The sequence below is a fragment of the Phaenicophaeus curvirostris genome, chromosome 6, assembly GCF_032191515.1.
Source record: "Phaenicophaeus curvirostris isolate KB17595 chromosome 6, BPBGC_Pcur_1.0, whole genome shotgun sequence".
Classification (NCBI taxonomy): domain Eukaryota; kingdom Metazoa; phylum Chordata; class Aves; order Cuculiformes; family Cuculidae; genus Phaenicophaeus; species Phaenicophaeus curvirostris.
In genome coordinates, this window is record NC_091397.1 from 59,679,935 (window position 1) to 59,702,314 (window position 22,380).

Consider the following 22,380-nt stretch of genomic DNA (forward strand, 5'->3'; position numbering starts at 1 on the left):
ATTTTGTTGTGTTTTCTATTAATATTTTGAGAACACATTATTAGTTTCTCTGTTGTTTGCAGGGAAAAGAAGTGCTGCTCTTTGACAATACAAGTTTGTGAAAAGCCATGCATAACTGTTGAAATCAAAAGTATATAACTGCTAGAGACGATATACCTCAGGAACAGTTCAACTATGGCCATGGGTAATTTTAGAGTGTAGAATGGCACAGAGCAAGAATGGTAATAACAGAGGCCTTAGCATTAATTTGTACATATAGCACGTGATAATCTGCTTTAAAAGCCCCCCCCCGCCCCCGAAAAAAAGAAACAAAAAAAAACCTGCAGAGATTGAGGGAAGACACGGGAAACTACGGACCTGGGTTTTATCATTGGTGGTGGATTCACTTTGAGTACTTTGTGCAATTATAGGCACCTCATTTTCAAAAGGTTGTTAACATAGTTGAATGCATTCAGAGAAGGACAACAGAGATGCGGAAAGGGCTAGAAGACGTGTCCTGTGTAAAGCAGCTGAGGACACTGGGTTTGCCTAGTTGGAGAAAGGGACCCTGAGGGGCAACCTCATTGCTCTCTGCAGCTTCCTGACTAGGGGAGTGGAGAGGTAGGTGCTGATCTCTTCTCCCCAGTACCCAGTGACAGGTTGCATGGGAACGGCTGAGAGCTGTGTCATGGGAGGTTTAGACAGGACATTGAGAAATGTTTCTTTGGTGTGAGTGTGATCAAACACTGGAACAGGCTTCCTAAAGAGGTGGTTGATGCACCGTGCCTGTCAGCCTTTAGGAGGCATTTGGACAATGCCCATAATCACTTCAACATTTGGTTATCCCTGAAGCAGTCAGGCAGTTGTACTAAATGATCATTATGGGTCCCTTCCAACTGAACTATTCTATTCTGTTCTGTTCTAATGGTCCCAAGGACCGGAGCCTAGGAAAGACTTTCTCAATTAATTATTTCATTATTAATCCGCTCTATCAGTGTACTCTGTTCCTGCATGCACCTACATCACATATGTGTGCAGTCACATCTGCATTCTTGCTCTCATTTTTTTCTGACGTTCCTTTTCAATTAAACTTTTCTCCATTCTCTATAAGAACATGATGTTCTCTGTAAAAAAAATAAGGGAAACAGTCTAAACTGCTGATTACATGCTCTGTTTATACTGTGAAAATGTTAATTTCAATTGTAAATATCTGAGCATATTCCTGAAACGGGGTCTTCTGTTTCTTGGATGACTGTTTCAGACTCTAGCCTATTATATGAAAGGGCAGCAGGAGCAGCACTGTTCTCTTATTAGGAAAGCAATAAAGATAAAAATAGATTACTGTTATGCCTGAAGTGCACCTAGCTCTCGAATTAGTGTTTACAGTTTTGGTCCTCTCATTTCACAAAATATTGTTATCAAAATGGAAAAAGATTTAATGAGAGGCAAGAAGAATGATGAAATGCATCCTGTGATAAGGTAGCTGTAGGTAGCAATAAAGTCTCTGTTAGCAGCTGTCTCTAAGGCTGAAGAAGTCCAGTTGTCCTGGGCGTGGTGGATATGCTGTTGCCGACAGAGCCCATGATGCTCTTAATCTTCTTTGCTGCAAGGGCACACTGATGACTCCTGTTCGGTTTATTGTGTGCAAGAACCCCTGGATCGTTTTCTGCAGATTGGCTTCCCCGACAATCAGCACTAGCTTGTATTGTTGCATTATTCAACAATATTATTATTCAACAATATTATTATATTGTTGCATTATTGCATTATTATGCGATAGGAATGGTTGGACTCGATGATCCGGTGGGTCTCTTCCAACCTGGTTATTCTATGATTCTATGATTATTCCATCCTAGATACAAGACTTCGTGTTTCATGCTGTAGAAATTCAGGATGTTTCTGTCAGCCCAATTTCTGAGCCAAAAAACGTTTGGAGGCTAAGAGAGTGTTCTGAGGAAGTATCACTTCATGCCTGCCTTTCTAAATTTCTCCTGAAGGATACACTTTTAACCCCAAAAGAAACAAGAGACTGGAGTAGATGAAGTTGTTTTATAAACTCTGTTAAGCTCTTTAAAATACCTTAAAAAGACCTTAATACCTCTCTGTAGGTCTCTGAGTGCTAAGTGGGTGGAGGAACTTTGACGAAGGCTGCAGTGAAGAGAAGGACGTAGCAGCATGGCCAGATATATTTGACTCATAAAACATACAGGATTTAGTTATATAGAGCATTGGGTATAGTTCTGGGTTGGAATTCTGCTCTTGGGCTAAGCATCAGAAGGCTGGGCATTGTGGATTCTTTATGTAGTCCAAGTTACACAAGGAAAACAATGTTTCAGGGATCTTAAAGGCAGAAATCTTAATGAGAACAAAATTTGTCCTGCAGAGACATTTAAAAACTAGTATTAGTTTGAAAGCAGCTTGACTTTCAGCTCTAAGCTCTATCTTTACCTTGCTTGTGCTTTTCAGAAAAAGTATCATTTGCTTTGGAGTCAGAGAAACTTGAATCTTTTTCACGTTTGGTTTTTTTTTTGTGAGTATATTAATATGTATATATTTAATATACATTTCAGGAGTAGTTGTGAAGTAGAAGAAAAAGATTTCTAGTATGTCTTCCCTTCCCCTCCCCCAACCGAGCCCACAAGCCACAGTATAAGCTCTCCAACAGATTCTCTTAAAAAAATCTTTCTGTAATATTACAATTAGAAGATATAAAGGAATAAAAACAGTTCAGCTCTGCAGTTCAGCCTACCATGTTTATAAGAAACTTGCTTCCTAAGAAGAAAGTTTTATTAATGAGGGAATTTTAGATGTACACATCAGTCCATTCATAGTAAAAACTGCAAGTTGGGCCTTAGTTGTGAATATGCTTAAATCATTGAATAATTTCTTTATAAACAGCAGTGTTTATAGGTTAATGGAAATATTTTTATTGAATAAAAATTCAAGAACCAGACTCTTGGTGAAATGCAAGAAGCAAAACCCTTTCCAAGAGAACTCTGGCATGCCAAAAAAAAAAACAAACCCAAAACCACAAAGCACCAACAAAAAGTGTCTGTTTTGCAGTAGTACATTGACCCTGAAAGCAATGAAATTATCCGTGTCATTAAAAAGTTAACTTTTAGTTACATGACTGCATCTGCAACAGGAAGAAAATGACATGGCCAGGAAAACATGAAATCACACCTTTGCACAAAACTGAATGATTGCATAGTTTTCAGAATTTTGTAAGGTAGATACACTTAAAGGAATTTAATATTTCATCCATGGCAAAAGTAAAAGTTAAAAAGAGGACTTTCATGTAAATAGTCTAAATAAACTTTGTTACTTTTAATTAGAATTTTTGGTTATTTCTGTATTATGATGACTGGCATTAGAAATAACAAAAATTTGTTTTAGTTGTAGTTGATAGTAGACTGTAGTTCTTAAAGATTAAACTAGAAAAATGCTGTTCCAAAAGAAAAAAAAAAGCCAGGCATTAGGTTAAATATTAATTTGAATGTCTACAATAATGGGTACACACGCTATTTAAGGAAGTCATTATTCCACTGTGTAGTCAACAGGAGGTATTGATCAGAATTAATTCACTACATAAAGTCTCAAATCATTTTTAACATTAGTTTTTCCTCTTTAACAGTACCCTGAAGCTTGTCTTTTCGTGGTCAATTTAGCAACAAATTTGCAATTAATCATTTGTTGATTGCAATGAATGATCTGTCGATAATATGCAGCTTACATTGCTAAAAGGGTTATACAGAGCTTTATTGTTTTCCTTTTGTCTTGGGAACACTTCTTCTAGCTGTGTTTCCTAGAATGGATTTTGAATAAATGTTTTGAAGTAACGCATGTCAGTTTTTAAAGAGACACCATGGACTGCTCTGAGAGTATTAATCAAGATATGCCCTAACTTTCTTCCGGCATTACAGTATTTGGACATCTGTTCTGACTCCTTATATGTGAAGTAGGACACATTGGCATAAATGAGGGGTTTCATTATCTTAAATGTCATAGCATTTGTTTGACTTACTTTTCCTAGATTTTAAATGCTGAAATAGCAATCTTAGGTTTTTATAGATTTCATTGTCCTTTCAGAAAACTATAAAAATTGAAGCCTTTTAAAAATTCCATCCATAATTCAAAAAGCATAATTTACAATTTATGCAATAATACTGAAATTGCTGTAAATGATAATTTAGTAGTTTTGAACAGTGTAAGTGTGTTTAGTGAAAGAAAACTAGGGGCAAAAAATACTTCTTATTCCAGAAACAGAGTTTTTGTCACAGATCATGTGTAAATGAAGGACATTATGAAATGCCCCTTTAGAGGATGTTGACATGGATTCATTTCTTTGGAAAGTCATGGCAGCTTGAACTGCAGCTTTCATTTTGTCAGAAAGAAATATCTCTTATGTTCCAGGTTTTCCTTAGAGAATTTCTCAATAGTACATTCCATGCATCAGGGTAGGAAATGGCTTTGAATACAATCTACATACCTGAAACTAAAGAAAGATTAAATTTTGGTCTCAGACTTTTCCAAAAGTTTAGAAACACTTTGTTTACACTTATCTTCAAATTGTTTAAATTTTTGGAGGTTGTGATTGTTCATTAGCAAAACTAGAACACTAGTAAAAGTAAGATTTAACTGATTTCCATTACCCTTATTAATGCTTGTATTATACAAAATAGTTATAGCAATAAAAACATTCTTACTCCTAGATAACTCATGATGTCATACGGATGTGATATTTATTCTTGAGTAAAAGTTAATATTAACTACATTTGTCTTAGCTGGAATTAGAAGGATTACTTATTACAAACATTGGCAAGACAAGTGGCTGCTTAATGTGCCACAAATTTGGGAATGCTAGCTTGTCATTTAGTATTGATTACATTATTTAAGTAGCTGAGCAAAGCAGCACTTTACAAACAGGTGCTCTTTGATTTGCAAATTTATAAAAATCTAGGAGCCACTTTCAGCCTGCTGCATTGTTGTTTTTTAATGTAAAAACTTGAAGAGTGATTTGACTATGCTTTTATTTAGGCCAAAGATTAATGTAGAACTCCTGTCTTATGAAACAAATTATTGTTACCAAAAAAACTCTGTGGTTCTTCATCTGTAAAATATGTTTATAACATAATTGTCTGGCCTGGAGTTCAGAGAAACTGTCCTGTTCAAGTAATTTGCAATGAAATTTTATGGACCTGACTTGGACCATATGCTTTAGTTGTCTCCTGAATTGATCTGCAGGAGCTGAAATCACCAGTATCAGCAGATTTCAAAATGAGAAACCTCTCTAGTTATGTGTTAAAACTGTGATATACAAGCAAATAAAATTATAGTTTGTAATTTGGCATACTTACAATACCTGTCTTGCATATACATTGTTCCATATTCCATAGCTTGTTTCAAACTAAGAGCGTTATTTTAAGGGATACTGGCTTCGATGAAAAAAGGAACTAAATAATTTATTTTCTCCCTCTACTTGTTACTGCCTGTGCCCTGCATCTTACTGCACTCTTCGTTTGATCATTTTAGGAGTAACTCTGTAAACTAGATAATTAATCTGGGGAACTGTACCCTAGTATTTAGTGTAAACAACTTAGCCTTCTGGAAAAACTTATCTGTGTTGGCTGCGACTTACGCAAAGAGTTTTTATGCAGATATAGAATCCTCCCAAACAATTTGAGGCTGAGAATAGGATACTGGTATAATATATTCAAAGCTACCATGAAAGCCCTAAGTTGCTAAACAACCATGACGCACTGAGCCTGTCCAGATGGCTGGGCAAAAAAGCATTATGCAAGTGCACACTTGGGAGGGGGGGATTTTTTGATAGACAACTTAAGGAATTTCTCAGTTCCACTCATCATACACTTCTCTAGCCTTTTTCACTAGTCTTCTGCAGACTTGGATCTATGGCATGGGCAAGGCATCAAAACCATTTCTTCATCTCTCTCTGAAGGAGAGATACAATACAGTGCTTCTAAAGCAATTTGGACATTTTTATTTCTTGGGTTCAAAATTCTCTATTGTGTGAAGCTGTAGCAAAGGGCTTTAGTGCATTTTCCAGGTTTTCTGACCATATCAAGAAAATTTTCTTTTTTTTATTTTGCTGTGAGATTCCTTAATGGTGAAATAGTATTGCATAAACCAATAGTGAAATATAGTGGTAGTTTCTAAATTCACTAGGTGTTTCTGTGTTACAGCTGAAGCCAGTTTTAACTTTATGTTAGTTTTTTTTTTTTTAAAAAAGGGGTTGCACTTCTTAATTATTAGTGACTTTAGTACAATAAAGAACAATTTCTTTGTTGCCCCTAAGTATCAACATTCTGATAATAACCCATGACTTATTCCCTTTATGCCACATAATGGAACCTCTCTGGGGAATAAATAAATATATTTAACCTCAAAGTCTTTTAATGTCCAGAGACTACAAAAATAGGTACCACATAGCTTCTGTGTGCCATAAGAGTATCTCTGTAAAATGTTTTCCATACCTAAATTACTTATCCAAAGCAGCTATAGAGAAGGCTTGATCTTTTTCAGCAGGAAAATATATGTGAATTAATCTTGTAAAATTTGACTACACCTACCATTCATATCTGGATATATTTTAACACTTTTCCATATATCCAAATACTAAGTTCAGAAAAGGCTTTTTGTTCTGTAAGACGTATCAGGATTTGAAGCTTTTTTTGGAATACAGAACCTTATTATGTGTATAGAATATCTTTTTCAGCTCCTGAATGCTCACGAAGATGACTTATAGTTCCATTTTTCGGTTGAGTTTGTGTTTCAAGTAGACATTATTGCAGAGCCTGGACTTTATTTAACTTGATAGCAATTGATATCAAACGCTATATGAGCTAATTATATTAAGTTTTTGAGATAAGCAGGCTTATTTCAGAGAATACTACCCTGCTGTTTCTCGTGGAGATATTGGTCACTGGAATATAGTATGTGAGTTGATTTTTGCGCTTCAGGAAGGAATCTCACTACTTATACTTGTGTATGAAGCTTAGTATGCACTCACCTTTAAAGTTACAGATTTGAGTAGCAGTAGCAGTAAAAGCAGTAAACCTATTAATAGGTTGTCATTTAGAAGTTACATCAGAAGCCTGGCAGTGAGAATTTTGTTTACTTTCCACGTTGGAGTATTCTGCAGCTGCTTACTTAACAAGAACCTTATGTTTTAGGTAAGATTAGGACTGCTTGAAACTTTGGCAACATAAAATTGTGGAGAACCATAACTCAAAAAAAAAAAAAAATGTATTTGAGTTAACTGTGCTACTGGAAATTTAAGCCTTCACAGTACTAAATTCCGTGAGAGAAGACAGGGCTTGTTCTACCCTTCCAGGTATTTTACAACAAGTGTTTAAATAGCAGGCTATGGAATTAAAATATATAAAGAAAAAGCTAAGCATCAAAGACAGGAGAGGAAATGAGTATGCTAATTATAGAAGCAGTATTGAACAGTTGATTGGACAGCGTTTTCAGGAGAGTAATGAAATTCCAAATAAAAATAGGCCAGTCGATTGTTGATAGCTGGATCTCACATCTAAATGTCTAGCCTTGTGACCCATGTAGGTGTGGAGGAAGGTGGTTTTTTAGACGTAACTCTTATGCTGTATATAGTAAATAAATATCTTGGTCCTCCACAGATTCTCTGAACTCATCACTTCTTGTAATATGTAGGCCAGTTCTGTTGGCCAGGGCTCTCCTTTCCCTGCAGGGCAGACAAGTTGTGCTGAATTTATCAGGTCACTGAAAAAAATGAGGGATGGAACAGGAGAAAGGGGCACATACACTGATCCTGAAAAAGTGTGTCAGAGAGGGGAGTTCTGGAAGAAGATTCTGGTAGAAAGAGACTTGGTGTTAGTGGTAAAGAGCCGACTAACTTGTGTGTTCCACAGTATTTGATAACTAGCTTTTTTTAGGATGGAAAACCACAGAATTTTGGCTCTTTACTACCAGTCATATAGAGAAGGTAGCAAAGGTGAAGAATGCCATTGATAGTGCAGTTATAAAAGGTAAACAGGGCAATCCCAAAATCTTTCCAAGAAGCTTGACACAAATGAAAAACACTTTAAAATGAAAATTTGAGTTATGAGAAGATGAAGAAAACCTGATAGCCACATGTGGCTGTGTCTGATAGCCACATGTCTGCTTAGTTGGGGATAACACAGCTGAAGGCAAAGCTAAGAAAAGAAAGTAGAAGGATTCAGAAAAATATTTTGAGCTACGTCAGACATGAACAAATGCAGATATTGAGCAAAAGTCAAGAAAGTTGCTTTTAGGCCTATAAGAGCAAAAAGTCTATGTAAAAGATCTGAGGGAGGGGATCTTAAAAAGTTTGTTGTGAATCAATGGAAGGAGAAAGAACATCTGTAGCTAAATAATCTAACATCAAGCCCTAATTTATGAGTATGTCGGGGGCTTTTTATAAATTAATATTTGTTTGTCCAGTAAGGAAGACAATAAATAATATTCTAATGCAAAAATTTAAATTTCAAATTGAAAACATAATAAATTAGAAAAACGGTGACCTTTTTCAATTAGAAAAATATTCTTTCAGAGTATAAATCAATGAGAGATATTTCAGTGGTTTGCATGCTTCTTATAAAAATAAATATCTGCTATGGAAACAAATGAATAACATAAATATGCATTAAAATTATAAGGCTCGGTTGCCAAGCCTTTGACTCACAAGTTATGAGAAGTTGCTAAGGAAAAGCCAGGTGAACATTTATTATTTGATCCCTATCAAGCAAATGAACATACAAAATGGGTGGTGATGCAAGATTTAGCTTGAGCCCTGTAAAGACTTCAGGGGACTGCTCAGACTGTTGCATTTCAGGCTTAGCTTCATAAAGTTAAGAAGCAAGATGTACTCAGCTTCTTGTATGATTAATAACAAAGGATTTCCAAATGACCATACAGAACAGCAACCTGTCTACGTGCCTTATGAAAGAACCTTTACAACAAGCTTTGTTCTTACTGCTGAGCGTACTGGGAGGTTAGAGGGATCATCCTGCTAGTTTAGGCACCTAAATTAGGGCAGAATACAACTCCAATGCCAACTTAATCAAAGTTAAAAATGAAAGTATCCAAAGTGATTCGAGTTTTCTTTTTTAGATGTTTTGGTTTTTTTATTAGGACAGTGTTTTAAAATTATAAAAAAGTTGAATTTATTTTTTCAAGACAATGTACAAGAAATTATTCCCTATGCCAAATAGGCCTTTTTCTTAATGTTTTGTTTTTAATGCCCTGGCAGTAATTAATATTTCACAAAAAAACCAAAACAAAACAAAAACACCTTAGTAATTGATTTTTGGGGGAGAATTGCTCCCTTTCCTCTCAGAACTGCAAAAGTGCTGGCTATGAAACTCTAGGCATTCATTTAAAGCTAGAAAGGCTTTTACTGAAGATATCTGTGAGCCATTGCTGTGTGTTTCTCAAGAGCAGCTAAAGCAACAGCCAATTGCATTGCTTATAATGACTTTCTGTCTGATCTGTGTCCTTGATTGTGTTGTATTCCAGCTTATTGTGCAGGGTAATTTGGGACAATTTCAACATAGTTCTCCATCAGCAGTTATCAGAAATGCTACTAAAGGTTTACCGCAGAGATCTTTTTAATATACAAGATATTTAATACACTGTCTATATGGCTGTGTTGGCCAATTGCCATGTGATCACTTTTCTTCCTTAGTTTTTCGTGACCACATAAACACTCAGCATGGATCTAGAAGAGCACTTCTCTAGTTACAGTAAATTTAGGGTGACCAAAGGAAGATGTGCTCAGTAACACAATGTATCCTCAGCAGAGCTCATCTTACAGGGTACGTGTCCTCTGCATTGTATTAAGTCATGGGGCATCATTTGTTTTAGTCATCTAGTCTGATATTAACCTAACTGCCTTATCTCCCACTCTTCTTTGATGGTCCCTGAATCCAATTATTGTCTTAAAAATATAGATACATACAAATCTAGTGTCAGTTTCTAAAAACTAAAATATCTCATCAAAGTTTTGCTTTTTGTGGCTATGTGCAGAAAATGGAATGTATACCTGTAAGGATGTTTGTTTATCTAGAAAATAACTAGCAAATTTTTCTTAATCTATTTTCAATGATGTATTTTGTACATCTGTACTATTCGACATTAATAACTGATGCGAGCCAACTGGTTGTTCAGGTTAGATTTGCATTCTGATCCAAAGATTACAGGTTGCTGAATTATCCCTTAAGCTTCCTAGCCTTGTGAATCTATTAAGCCTTAATTAAAGAAGCATCTTAGAAAAAAAATAATCAGGCCATTTGTATCTAAAGAAGATGCACATTGGTCATTTGTTTGTTAACTGCATAAAAATTATTATTTAATGGAAATTTTAATCACAGCAAGCTTATAGATAGACATATATTAAATGCATTAATCTTTCTATAAGGTTATTCACAATGTATAAGGTTACTCCTCTGAAAAGACTGCTTCAGATTGCTTTCCGGTAATGCTAATACCCATTAAAAAGATGAATATATATGTGTGTAAGTCAATCATAAGGTATTAAAGAGGTGTAGCAACTTAAGCTTCTTTTCTTCTTGGCAGGTCACTTTGAGAAATGTCCTAGTTCAATTAAAATATTTTTTCCATTTCCTAGGAGTAGATTCAGATACGCTCTGTCTGTTCTCTATCTTATCTTCACTGTCAGGATTTAAAACAAACCTGAGTGATATATCAGAAGGATAGTCCAGCTACTTCAGACTCTGAGCAGGTTCAAATTAAGAGTGTATATATGTGTATATGCCTGCAGGTTCATCACACATAGGTCCAGGTTGAATATCGGGACATATAGAGGCATATATTTTAAGAGTCTGTTTACAATTTTTTTTTTAAATTTTAAGTGGAATAAACTTGATTTTGTGTTCTCTAAACATCCATTCCTCCATTTCCGCTTTCAAAATGCTACAGTAGTGAGTGGAATCCACATAAAGTAGAGGGGAATGCAAAAGAGAACAAAGTATGGTAGATTTTTTCAGATTAGATTGGTGATACTATAAAATGAAGGTTCAGAGAAATTATCATCCTCTAGGCTACTGTCATATATTGCAATATGACATGTAAATGACTGAAAATATTTTAAGTACTTTAGAATAGTAGCATACAACTTAAATAGTCATACAATATTCTGAGAAACACAAAATTGTCTAAGTGATTTAGTTTTGCTTTAAATGCTCTGTATTCATCATTATTTTGCACACCAGCCTTGCTTTTGATTCAAAAGTACTCCTGAAAAAAACTCCATTTTTGGATGCTTTGTTAAAAAGTATTGCAATGCTTTAGATATAAAATAAGCTTTGTGACTGAAGCAGGGGGGTAGTGAAAGGTGCTAGTTTCATATTGCAGTGATCCTGTAAGAGCTTCCTCCTCCTTCCACCTTGCAGCAGGCCTGGCAGCGTTGTGCCTCCTCAGATTGTTATTAATAATAAAGCTCTTGCAGATTTTAGGCATGTTTGTGTGTATTTATGGTATGTTACTTCTTTAAATGGAAAATGGTTAGATTCAGGTATAGCACTGCTCAAAAATTATTTCGGGATAGCATACATATCAATTTATTGATAAAAAGATAATAAATAATGCTCACAGGTTACATTACTTATAGACTAGTATCTGAACGTCAAATGACCTTTCTAAAACAACCTGCTCACTAGTTCCCTTGGTAGGTAACGTCAAGAAGCGTGTGACTTTGATTTACTGACTCTCGGGTTTTCTCTTTTCTGTCACTTTTATTATCAAATACAAAAACCATTCCTCATCATTTACCAGCCATCTACAATACCAGGAAAAATCAGCCTATTAAGGCAACAATATGCAAACAATATTTGACTTGCCATGCATATGGCTACTGCTTTGTTTCTTAATATGGTTAATTAGGTGATTTTAATATAGTTTGTGACACAAAGAAGAAACTAATTCTCCATTGGTCCAACAACAGTTGTATGCTCTCAACAGGTTAGCTAGATGCTTCTTTTTGAAATGGCTGAATGAAGTCTGCTAAAATGAATCCTACTCCAAATGGAGCCAAAACAGCTCACAGTGAAGGACCCTCTGCTCTTCTCATCCAGAAATACAAAACTTCTAGTAGTTGTTCTTCAGGATTCAGGGATGGCATCTGGTAATTCCTGCAGCTCATAGGAGGCAAAACTTCTGTTCCTACCCACTCTCAAATTCAAGTTAAATTCTTCTGGGTTTTTTTAAATCTATACTGTATTTATGCTACTGTCAGTGTAGTTTTCCTTTTTTTTTTTTTTCTTTTTTTTTCCCCCCACCCCCCCCAGTTTTATTTTGCCAACACACAACCAGCATGGGCTGGTTTCAGGTTTTGCTACAGAGTGAAGTTGTCCCTATGCTAGGGAATCTGAGGACTCTGTATGTTGGACTCAACGGTTCAAAAGAGCACTTGGGCAGAACAAACCAAAGAAAATCTTAGAAACTCACCTGCTTTTAAGCTTCTCTGTGATTAGTTACTACTACAGCTGCTGTCTCCGTTAATGAAAATTGCCTTTCAACAATTTTTGTATTAAATTCATCTGACACGTGCCTATCTTGTGTTGTGCCGATCAAATATAGCTTTGTGTATTACTTGTTTTACCTCTCAGCTCGTTAAGTTAGTTGATCTGCTTTGGAGTCAGAAAATGTTAAGGCAGGGGAAAATTTTGATCAAATCAACCTTGCATGGAAACAACTGCCTGTTTGCCATCTGCAGTGGGCATTGATCCCTGCCTTGTTTGTGCCTTGCATTTGTTACACATGAGTAAGCACATTAGCCTTTTCATTTCCTTCATTAGACAGTCCTTGATTAGTGTTTCCTAGTTTCTGTCAAATATGCTGCTACTCCTTTATTCATTTTCTCTTGATTCTGTGTTTTTCTTTTGCTTCAGTATACAGAATATTAACAGTTGACCACACAGTAGTCCTTTTATTTCTTTTTCATATAGAACTGGCTAACAAATGTACTTTTCTAATGTTGGCGCATCTAATGTGGGACGAAGTATGAATGATGGGTCTTCCTAAACTTAAGAGAGTTATTACTTTAGTACAGCTGGCAGGCTTTGTTTACAAGAGTGGTGTCTCATGATTTACTGTCAGCTTTATTTCATCTGTCTCCAAGAAGTGTGGGATCACCTGGATTCTTCTGGATATTTGTCCTATAAAACTGCCTTGTATATAAAAAGTAAATTTAAAGTAACAATGAGTTCAGTTTGAGAATATAGCACGGAAATTCCAGATGACAATTTGGATGACAGGACAGAACAAACAGCATTTTATGACTAACACCAGTTCATTTACTAGGGCTTCCTGCTGTCATTTCTTTTTAGGACATTAAAATGTTAAATGGCAATTCTATTCTTAAATATAATAGAAAAATAAATAATGACGTGCATAAAGCAACAAACTATGTACATCTTTATGGTTGGACTTGATGATCCGGTGGGTCTCTTCCAACCTGGTTATTCTATGATAATAAGGTCATGAAGAAAAGTGAATATTTCAGTGGAGCCAATATATTTAGTGATGCCACTAACTTATTTTATTTGATCAGTATTCACAGGTTTTCCCCTAAAAATTCTGTGCAATGCTACATCCTTGTATACGTAGAGTTTATGTGAAATACTAAGGCTTATTTACTGGTTTTGGTTCCTAATCTTCAAAGTTTATGTAGATGTTATCAATCTATGTGAAAAATCTTTGATATGGTATTAAAGTTCATACATGTATTTTTTCAAAGTACCTGCAAGCCAGTAAACCAAATTTTAACATTGGACCTGTCTGTTCTCCGACTGTGTGCCCTGCTTAAGTTTCTTGTAAATTAAATACTGTCATAGTCATAAAGAATTGCAGCCACGTTTGGTGTTAGTGGGTACCTATGTACCTGCACAAAATATTTCTGATTTAGATTTAAATTAACATGGATTGGTTAAAGAAAAATTATTTTGAACAAAATGTTTTAGTCGTGTTTGGAATCCGAAATATAATATAACTTAAGTAAATTATTTAGTTTTGTTTTTTCCCCCAAATGCTGATTTTGGGGAAAAAAATGTTGCTGGATATAGACTTCATACTGAATTTAATACTTCTTTCAAATTCTTATCTGTTTTATATCCATAATCTTTTATGTTTGTAAATAATGTACTTTTTTCATATATGTGGTGATTGATTATAAGTGATAATTATATCTGTAGTTTTTGTCAAAATCCATTTGCATGGAAACCGGAAGTAATTTAGATTTCATACTAACTAAACTACCTCTTCTTGTATTTATGTTCTTATATAAGCAGCATTTGAAAACATAATTATAAGAATTGATCAAAATAGATTTCTTCATATTTAATATCTCCTGCAAGAATGAAGACTTGGTAGTTTTCCATACTCACACCTCATTTATTGCTTACATTAAAACATGAAAAAAATTTTTACTTTCTTAATTCTCAGTTTGTTTTTTTTTTATTAATTAGTATATGAAATAAGTATTACATGATCTGGAATAAGGAAAACATTGTTGTCATACCTATAAAGGAGATATAAAAATGCTGTGAAAACCGATTTTAGAACATTTATTTTCAGTAAAATAGTCAATTTTCTGCATCTCCCACCACAATGATTTGATTCTTTTTAAATTTTACTCACATGCATGTATTTCAGGCAGCTATTTCATTTCACATACATATTATTTAAATGTATTATTAGCATAATTCACTACATTTAAAAATATTTTTATAAACTATATTTGATTTAATTAACAAGTCTCTTTTTTATATTAAAAATCACTTTTCCCCCACAGGATTTCATAGCCTGGTATGTAGCAAATGGAGCATGTTCTGGCATTAATTCCCATTTGCTGCCAAATTTTAGAGAAAGCTATTGATGGTCATGTGCAAATATCAAGCTATATATTTATAAAGTAACTCTGCTGAATTTATCAATTGTCTTTACTAAAGGAATAGTTTTCATAGAATTTATTTAGTATTCCAGCAAGAAAGAACTGTATGAGTAGTCTCATTGTAAACCTTCACCAGGTTTCATCGCTGGATGATACTTGCTGTACCGGAGTGGAAGACTCTTTCAATAAATGAAACTATCCTGTCTGATTTGCAAAAAGGGATAATGGAGACTGTAACAAGTGCAATGAATTATTGAGTTCAGCTATATCCCATTCTTGGAACAGGGTACCTGGAGGCTTTCTAAGTGATATGAGCGTTACTCTTGTTGAAAATGACAGTCCACAAACACCTTGCAAATGATAAGCCTTGTTTACAGTTTTGATCTTCTGTTTTGCAGTCTTCCTGTCATGACAGATTTATGGTTTTCTTTTTCCTGTTAGGATGCTTCAATTGCCCACAGATTCCATATCATGAGAGAAAAACATCCAGAGAAGTTCAACAGTAGGTAAGAATCTAAAAATATTTCATATGAAGAGATTCTTTACATGCTAGTATGGTACGTTCTGTGAGGGGTTAATTTTTGCACTTTCTTTAAAATATTGATTCGTATAAAAGAGAGGAAATCTGTGCATTTTATATTAAGTATATGCTCCCAGACTGCTTGTAGTGTAACTGTTTTATATCTGGTATTTCAACTTAAATGAATAGCATTATAAATAAACATGCAAAATGTTTGACTTGTAAGACTAGCATGGACAAGATGATGCCTTGTGGTATCTGAGGATTCCTGAATTGACACTTTGCCATTAGGCACTGAAGAACACTTATTAGACAGCTGCAGATGGTGATCCTTATGTTTCATTCCCACACACGCACTGATACGTTGACAGGGGGCTCTTCCATATATACTCTTAGTAAGGGCAAGTGAATGCCATTTTATACAGAAATGCTTTTATCATTAAACAGATTTGGATATGTAAAAAAGTCAGGAATGAGACTACATCTGTTCCTTGTGTTGCTTTTTGAATTTGCAATGTTATCTCGGAGCTTTTCTGGAGATTAAAAATGTATTACAACATGTACTGTAAATTCACCTTCTTTCAAGATCTGGTTTGTTGAAAAGATAAAATTCATAATCATAGCATGGTTTGGATTGGAAAGGACCTTAAAGATCATCTGGTTCCAACCCCCATGCCATGGGCAGGGACACCTCCCACTAAACTGAGTTGCTCAAAGCCCATAATGCGATGCTTGTGTTTGTCTCTTCTTATGTAGGTAATTTAGCATGTAAGTTTTGATGGGTAAAAATAGCAACATTTCAGAAACTTTAATTAACATTTAAAGGCACATGAGGAGAGGAAAGTAAGGTACAAAGTTACTGAGAATGAACAGGAATATCTAGAAATCATTATCAACACAAATGTGTTGTGATTGTGAGCCGACCTGTAGACTTTCTTTAGTTTTCCATGGGAGTGACCTGGAAAGTCTAGTGTAGTTGCAAACCTTCATAGACCTCAAGATGATAAAATATGCTGTTTGTTCTCGTGTCTTAGAGCTGTACAGAATTATGTTTGAGTATTTTTAATATTCTCTAACTTCTTACTGTTTTCATGTTGGAAGTACAGATTTAACATTTAGCATTTAACATTTAACAGTCAGATTTGAGGGCTTTTTTTCTTAAATAATCTTTCTGTTTGTAATCTGTACAATGGCATACTGTGAACCTGAGTGTATGTTTTTTTTAAGTTCTACAGTAAACGTTTATTTTCTGTGATGACCTCCACTTCCTAATTCTGATGCTTCTCATTCTGAAGGAATTGTACTACGAAAAGATCTGAACTCAAGCCTGTTCTGTGCATCCCACTGTATTAAACTCGTTCAGCCAGCAGGACTGGAGATATTGGACATTTAGCAAATACAGATAGTCTAGGCCCTGAAAATGAAGCTAGTTTATCAGTGGTCTTTCTGCATATTTTCAGCAGTTGGCAATTATAATTTATAAAAAGCTCAGTTAATAGCATGAGTTTCAGTTCAGATTTCATGTCACAATAAATCATATGCCATTAATAACATCTGCTAGCAGACTCACCTTGAAAGTCATCTATATTTTAAGGAACCTGATGTTTCTAACATTATCTTAAGGAAATTAATTACAAAAATATATAGTTCCAGTCTCTACGTGCTTTGGTGCTGTGGTGCTGAAGGAACCTGTGAAAATCAGTGATTCTCTGGGTATTGAAAGACTATTCAGAAAATTATGCGTTTCTAAAAAAAGAAATGTAAAGACTTGAGCAAAGTATTGTAATAGACGCTGATGTTTTAAAATGTTTCTTCCTTTGTGTAGTTAGAAGACAATACGGATTTCTATTTATGTTGAATAGAATTTTCAAAATTATTTTCGTTCACAAATAGTTAGTTCCACTGGCATTTATTTGCATGTGGCAACACACCGTAATAAGTTGCAACAGCATTTTCCTGCAGTGTGTGAAAATAAAGCCCTTTTTTAGATGTCTGCTAAACCACAAGACTTAATTCCCCAGAGTGTGAAATTTTCTGTGCGATCAAAATGATTTAGGATCAGCAAGTCCAGCTCATCAGTTTCATAGTGTGCTCCATAGTTAATAGCACTTACTCACTTGAAAATCCTACATTGTCACATGTGACTATCTCTTGTGATTTAAAAAATTAATTCTATTTTTGCTTTATGTTGGTTTTCTCCTGCCTGATTTCCCAAGGTTGTGAGTTCCCACAGCTATCATTCAGTTCTGTAAAGCAGCTCCTTGCCCTAAGATTCTGCTCTGAAAATGTAAAAATTTCCTCAATGAGGAGAAACTTTATATAATATGCAGAGATCTTTTGAAACCCAATGGTTGCATCAGTGAAGTAAGTTAGGTTAAGTTTGGAGTTGGACAATCTTTTGCTTTAAATCTTATTAATGACCCTCAGAATCCTAAGGACATTTCTTGATGCTCTGATCCCAAGTTTCATGTGTAAAGAGACCATGCCATTAGGGAAACTCCTGACGTCTTGTACCCATGTGTGAAAGAAGAATCTTTCTGTATTTGTCTACCTTCACAAAATTAATATAAGATCATGTCACAGAGCCTAGAAGGACTTTTTAATGAATACCAGCCAATGTTATAGAATGCTTTGGAAGTAGGTGACTAATTAACTGGAACTCTGACATGTTTGGAAACAGTGCAGTGTTCATAGATTTTGGACACAAAGACAGTATTACTGACTTACTAAAAATAGAAAGAAATAAATCAAAGTGTGGATTTCTAAACTGCGTAGACATGCTTAGACATTTAGGTCTTTGGAAAATCTGATATTAAGTATGTGTAAATAATCTTGAATTTAAAATCCACAGTATCTGTTGTTTTTTTAATCTTCACATGACAGAAGCTTCCTTGTGGCTTTTCTTTTCAATGAAGCACCTGTTGGTTTCAGTTTCTTATTAAATTGAAATCAGATCCCCTTGTCAAAAGGGTCTTCTGTATTCAGAACCTTAAATTTCCCTGGAAAATAGCTTAATACGTGCCTTAATCACTTGAAAATGTTATAATTGCAAGCTGCAGTATGGAAAGGCTCCATATTGTTTTCCAAATAAGGCTCAGCATACATGTCTAACAGTGATTTTAAAATATTCATTACTTGTACCTAAAAATGGATCTGCAGAAGAATTTTTCTTCTGGTGATGGTCAAATAGAGAAGAATGGAAGTGAGAACACAGTAGCACCCCTACCTCTGTCAAAAAAATGAATACTAATATGCCATTTTAAGTAATTGTATCTTATGATCATTAGCACACACTATCAGAAACCTGTACTGACATTGCATTAAGATTTAAATGTGTTCTTAAAACGTGGAATCTCAGCTGTCACATTACCCATTCTACAGGTCTGCAGCGTGAAGAACCCCGTGCTTGAAAAAGTAGAGTTCACTTCCCAGCATCTCCTGCTTAAGAGTAGGGTCAGATTTTCTGGTTTCGGTGTAAAACGGCTGAGTTAACCCCAGACTGGAGAAAACTTGCAAAAGGCAGCATTTCGGGTAACAGTGTCATTACACTAGGGCTGAGCGATGAAATAACGACTCAGTTAGGCCAAAATGCCCTGCAGGGAGACCTCTGTGAACATCATAGACTCAGCGCTGGGAAGAACAGCTGCATGAGTTATGTGACTGGAATATACACGGGGAAACAAGGGATATGCTCAGTAAAAAATAATTCCAGTTGATATTAACTATTATAAAATAGTACTCAGTTAAGTTGGGCATCCCAATTTAACTCTCTGGCACCCCATAGCATAGAAGATATTTCTCAGTCTCACTAAAAGTAGGATTTTTAAGTCGCATTTACAATCTTAAGCACATCATCTTAGAGATTTTCTAACATCAATATTTTCATCTTTATGAAGAAGTCCTAAAGCAGAAAATGTTCTTGTTCCTAGTAACTCAATTTGTATAATGTTCCTGACCATGTACTTTTGATATTCCCTCTCAACTTGCTTTAATTATGCTTTTGGTTTGTGCCAATATTTATACGCTTAATCTCTAAGGAAATTTTTAAGTGAGAGAAAATACTGATTTATTTTCTGCAAGTGATCTACAGAATAAGTGTTCTCTTAATGAATATGAGCGAAGGAAATTACACTTTTGTTTTGGCCTATGTGTTACATGACACTAGTTTAATCTGAGAAGGCCACTAAAAGAAAAGGTGTGAGAAATGGCTGGTAAATGAATCTTCAGCAAGTTCTTCCATGTGTGCCAACTTGACTAATGCAGCAAACAATGCAATTACCATAGCATCATATCTTGACTGTCATTAAAAAAATAAAATCCTGTCATGAAAACACTGCTACTGTACTCCAAGCTTTGTTGTATAAGTTTTCTAATCCAGCCTGGCAGCTAAGAAACCAGAACACTGATATTCCACTTGAATATTGGAGTTTCCCCAAATCACTTGCTGTTGAAAGCAAGTACTACTTCCAATTTGGTGAGTGAGATTCAAATCATCAGTGTAAACTTTCTTGGTTTCTTTTGCATAAGATGTCCTCAGTTTAAAAGCAAAATAATTTGTCAGGGGTGAATAAATAGTTCCATTTTCAAATGTGCTTAGTCTTGTTTTGAACTTGGGTTATTTTAGTTTTGAATTGAAAAGTTGAACTGTTTCATTTTGGATAGAACAAAACTATTTGATATTTTCAGTGCTCTTCCAGTTTTTCACTTTAAGTAATGGAATCTCTTGAGTTGACTCACAACTGCATGTTTGCAGTGAACATGCTGGTCATCAACACAAAATTACTAACTTGAATTGCAGACACTGCAGTCTCTTTCCTTCAACCTCTCCTCCCTTCCTGGTTATGAAAAATGCTTAGAAAGAAGGCACTGGCCCCACAGAGAGACCAGATTGCAAACATCTGTTACCTGTCCCATTGAACCCACAGGTCCTTTTCATGAAAAGGATAAGACTCCAGGGAATAATACCTCTGAGCTCAGGAGGTGTTACTGCAATCATAGCATCAGAAGAAGCAACACAAGGTGAAAATATTTATGATAAGGGTATGAAACATTTTCACATGAGCGAAAATGGCTTGTAGTTAGTTTAACTAGCTCTTGGTTATAAAGATTTTAGACAGAAGGAAAAAAAAAGAAGAATCAACATATCAACATGTTTTTTGTCAAACGTAGCAGCTTGTCTGTAGAAAAAATGCTTGAAGTGTATAACGTGGGCTTGAGTTTAGTGAGCTAGGAAAAAAGGAGATACAGGGAGAATAGTGCTGGTTCAGCTTATGTCTGTTGTCTACAGAACAAAATGAAAGCAGTCTGCATCTGCAGTATCTGATAAAAGATTTCTTATTTTTATAATTTCTCTAGAATCCATTAATGGGCGAAGGTCCTGTGCTTGAGAGACTTCTATTCTCTTAAACATTTTTAGTTGCTGTCTGGGAGGCTGTTGTGATTAGGGTAACGGGTTCAGACTAGAGGCAGTGTGCTATGTAAACTGTGTTCTAAGTAGAGACCCCTAACTTCTGATGGTCCTCTGTGATTTCAGAGTACATCTCTGCAAGCAGGGTGATGTATCAAACCCTAAGCAGAGCAGTAAATTAATGTTTGTAGTCTCAGGGTCCTCAGCTGTCAAATTCATTACTGGAGAAGTAAAATGAGGTCAGGTTTTGTGCTGGTATAATGGTATGGGCTGTCTTTTCACTGGGCACTTGCGTTGGAGGGGACTGCTGTGAACCCTTGCCATTCTGCGTTTATAAAAACAGACAAATAACTGAAATACGTGCTGTTGATATTGAAAAGGTATGAAAATATTTTTTTTTTCCTTTAAGGAAATTTATGTGTGCTAAAGATATCTTGATACAGGTGTTAAAGAAACGGTCGCTTTAGAAAATAACAAGTGAAATGTACAGCTGGGTTAAATGGTAAGAATCATTGCATTGTCTGGGAGAAAGGATTGTTTAACATGGAGCACAATCATCAAGAGGAATTGGCCTGGCATGCTTTCTGCAGGTAACAATCTGTTGATTCACAACAGGTCTATCCATATGCTACGGGCCAAGGGCAATAAAATCTAATTTTCTTCAACTGATGTCAGGCTGGTAAAGGTATTTATTGAAGATGATGTTTCATTACTCAGAGTAGGTCATTGAACCTTTTCTATGGATTGATGTGCCCACTGGATGTTCTACACATTCTTTAATTAATTCAAGCAACTGCCTTTTATTACAATACACTGGAGTCCAACCTCACCGTACAGGAATTAAATCTGTCTCTTCCACTGTTCAGTAACACCATTTGAAATAACAGTTAACACAAGGATAGAAAAATCTCTCTGACTACTTTCATTTGTAGTAAATTCACATGTGAATGGAGTCCATAATAGATATGGGAAGCACTGTCACAAAATTACTAAACTACAGCTTGCTGTTTATTACCTGGTGACAAAGCATGGTCAGGTATTTCTATACAAACAAATAGGGTTATCTTCCCTGATTTTCATGAGCACGCACTGAATAAAATAAAATTATTTTTTATCAAATATTCCTTGGTTTTTTTTTGGAGGGGGATTTGTAGTCAGAACCAGTGAATACCAACAAAGTAAATTTGGAGATGATTTTTAAACTTCATTTTGGACCAGTTAATCTGAAAATCTCTGAAGTAAATGGCAAATCTTTGCATAAATTTCATGTGGATATATTTCATGTTTACAACAGATGCTGGGCTTTATAAACAGTTAAGTAGCAGCCGTTTCTAATATATATTGCAAAACCAAGAAAACCTTCTTCCAAAATCCAGTCAAGCTTCCTAAGTGGCCACAGCACAATTACATATGATATTATTGACAATATCCAAGCCATTAAAAGCAATGAAATGAACTGTTAAGGAATAAATTTTATGCTTCCTATTTAATAAACATAAACACATTATTCTTTAGTGCAAAGAAATTAAAATTTAATCATGACAT

At 35.1% G+C, this 22,380-nt stretch overlaps 1 protein-coding gene across 8 annotated transcripts in view; it reads left to right on the forward strand.

Moving 5' to 3' along the window:
- The window catches only part of DGKB (diacylglycerol kinase beta), a 408,380-nt gene that overhangs the window by 262,045 nt on the left and 123,955 nt on the right, over positions 1–22,380 (forward strand). For all 8 annotated transcript variants that reach the window (XM_069860357.1, XM_069860356.1, XM_069860359.1 and 5 more), the window contains one exon: positions 15,350–15,414. In XM_069860357.1, coding sequence (XP_069716458.1) covers positions 15,350–15,414 — 65 coding nt within the window. The remainder of the gene's footprint in view (positions 1–15,349; positions 15,415–22,380) is intronic.